Below are 1,885 nucleotides of genomic sequence, written 5' to 3' on the forward strand. Positions count from 1 at the left end.
AAAAAAAAAAAAAAATAATTTTTTAAAAAAAAAAAAAAAAAAAAAAGGAACAAAACCATACATATGTACATCAGCCACACAGGCATCTTGTGTGTTGAATTGGACTGGGGGGGGAAGGAGAGAGGTAGGGTGGGAAATATGGCTCCAGGTGGGTTGAAGATGAGGCATTTTCTAGGCTTGGACCAAAAGCTACAGCAGTGTTGCACAGGTAAGTGAGACCCAGCTCAGCTGGAGAGGGCTGGTCATGAGGTGGAGGAAGTTTGAAGATGCTGGATGGATGGATGGATGACATCTCTGGGCCAGCCTCTCCTCCAGCTGGCTGCTGCTTCTCTCTTCCATTACAGTCCAACCATGTCCCATCCTACTCCTTCTGGAAGAAGAGCAGCAGTGGGATGGGTGGAGAGGAAACCGAACAGAGCTGCCCCCCACCCCTTCTTTCTCTTCTTTAAGCCACAGAAGATTGGACCTAGGTTTTGCAGGAACCAGAGATACGCAGAGGCAAGAGGCATTTAGGACTGCATCTCCCCCTCCAAACCGCCTCCCAGCCACAAGAATGGGCTCAGCTGGTGACTCGGCAGGCGCCTGCCCGCCCCCCACGCGCCGGCCGGGGGGAGGGTTGGTGCACAAAAAAAACACCACATCTGCTTGCCCTAAGGCCCTGCCTGCAGCTCTGCTTGTCACCCAGTGCAACTGGCTCAGGTAAGCAGCACCAACCACCGGCACCCATGTCTCTTTGTGCAAGGGGGATGACTGCTGCACAATAAAAAGAGGGTATGCTCCCTTTTCAACCCAGATGAGCTAGGGGCAGAAATACAGGGAGAAGGGGAGGTATATCTTCTTTTTCTTTTTAAAAAAAAAAAAAAAAGACAAGGATGGAAAGAGATGAAGACCAGGCACTTGAGGAAACCCAGTATACTATTCTTTTCCTCCCCCAAAGAGCCTGGACAATGTCGGGGTTTGTGGCTTTTATGACTTTCGTGCTTTCAAAACATAAAATTAAAAAGCAAAAAAACCAAGATGAGGTAAGAAATTTCTCTACAAAAAAGACATTTGAGTCCAGGGTGAACGGCAGTGTCCAGCACTATTGCTTAACATCATAGGGCTCCATGCCCACCTGCCCCCTCCACGCCTGGCACTATCCGCCTGGCTGGCCTCAGCCCCTGAGCTAACAGCTGGGTGAGGTGGTGATGGGGCTGTGCAGGTATGGGAGGCTGCTGGGGGTGGCATGGACACCGACAGAGACTGGGAAGCTGAAGACAAACTGGGAGGTAGGGGTGGAGGTGGCCTTTCCTCGCTCCCGCAGTGTCCCTGAGGGGCTGACGGCTTCCACTGCACATGAGGTGGCCAACACCTGCGACTCAAACTGCAGCAGCTGCCCCATGAAGCTGAAGTTAGGGGAGATGATGCTCCGGCGCTGCTTGACAAACTCAAAGGCCTCCTCCAGCTTGACACGCTTCTTCATCATCAGGTAAGCCAAGCAGATGGTGGCTGAGCGGGAGATACCAGCCTGGCAGTGGACTAGGACCCGGCCGCAACACTCCTTCACAGAGTCTGGAGGACAACAGGGGATGAGACATGAGACCAACACCCTTCCAACAAAGCCCAACCCCTCGCCAAACCTCCAGGTGGTGGCTGACCTCCCTCCCGCCAGTGCAACAAATGGCCTGGACTCTGCTGGACCCCAGTCCTCTCTGAGCCAAAGGCTGCAGCTCTTTGAGGCAGGAACCTCCCCCCTGGTGAAACACACATGGACGCTGCTTTTCTGCGCAGGCACTCACCGATGTACTCTATTGCCTCCATGAACCAGGAGCTGATGTCAGCTTTGTGGTTATCCTCCACGGGGATACACTTGTACTGGTAGTGCCCCTCGAAGTGGTTGGGGCAG

General features: G+C 53.1%; 1 protein-coding gene across 1 annotated transcript in view; it reads right to left on the bottom strand.

The window, feature by feature from the left end:
- Positions 1-1,165: 1,165 nt before the first annotated feature.
- The window catches only part of DUSP4 (dual specificity phosphatase 4), a 1,417-nt gene continuing 697 nt past the window's right edge, over positions 1,166-1,885 (bottom strand). The window contains exons 3-4 of the mRNA XM_009576685.1: positions 1,779-1,881; positions 1,166-1,551 (exon numbers count right to left, since the gene is read on the bottom strand). Of these exons, the coding sequence (XP_009574980.1) occupies positions 1,166-1,551; positions 1,779-1,881 (489 nt within the window). The remainder of the gene's footprint in view (positions 1,552-1,778; positions 1,882-1,885) is intronic.

The sequence above is a fragment of the Fulmarus glacialis genome, unplaced genomic scaffold, assembly GCF_000690835.1.
Source record: "Fulmarus glacialis isolate BGI_N327 unplaced genomic scaffold, ASM69083v1 scaffold18434, whole genome shotgun sequence".
In the NCBI taxonomy this organism is placed as follows: domain Eukaryota; kingdom Metazoa; phylum Chordata; class Aves; order Procellariiformes; family Procellariidae; genus Fulmarus; species Fulmarus glacialis.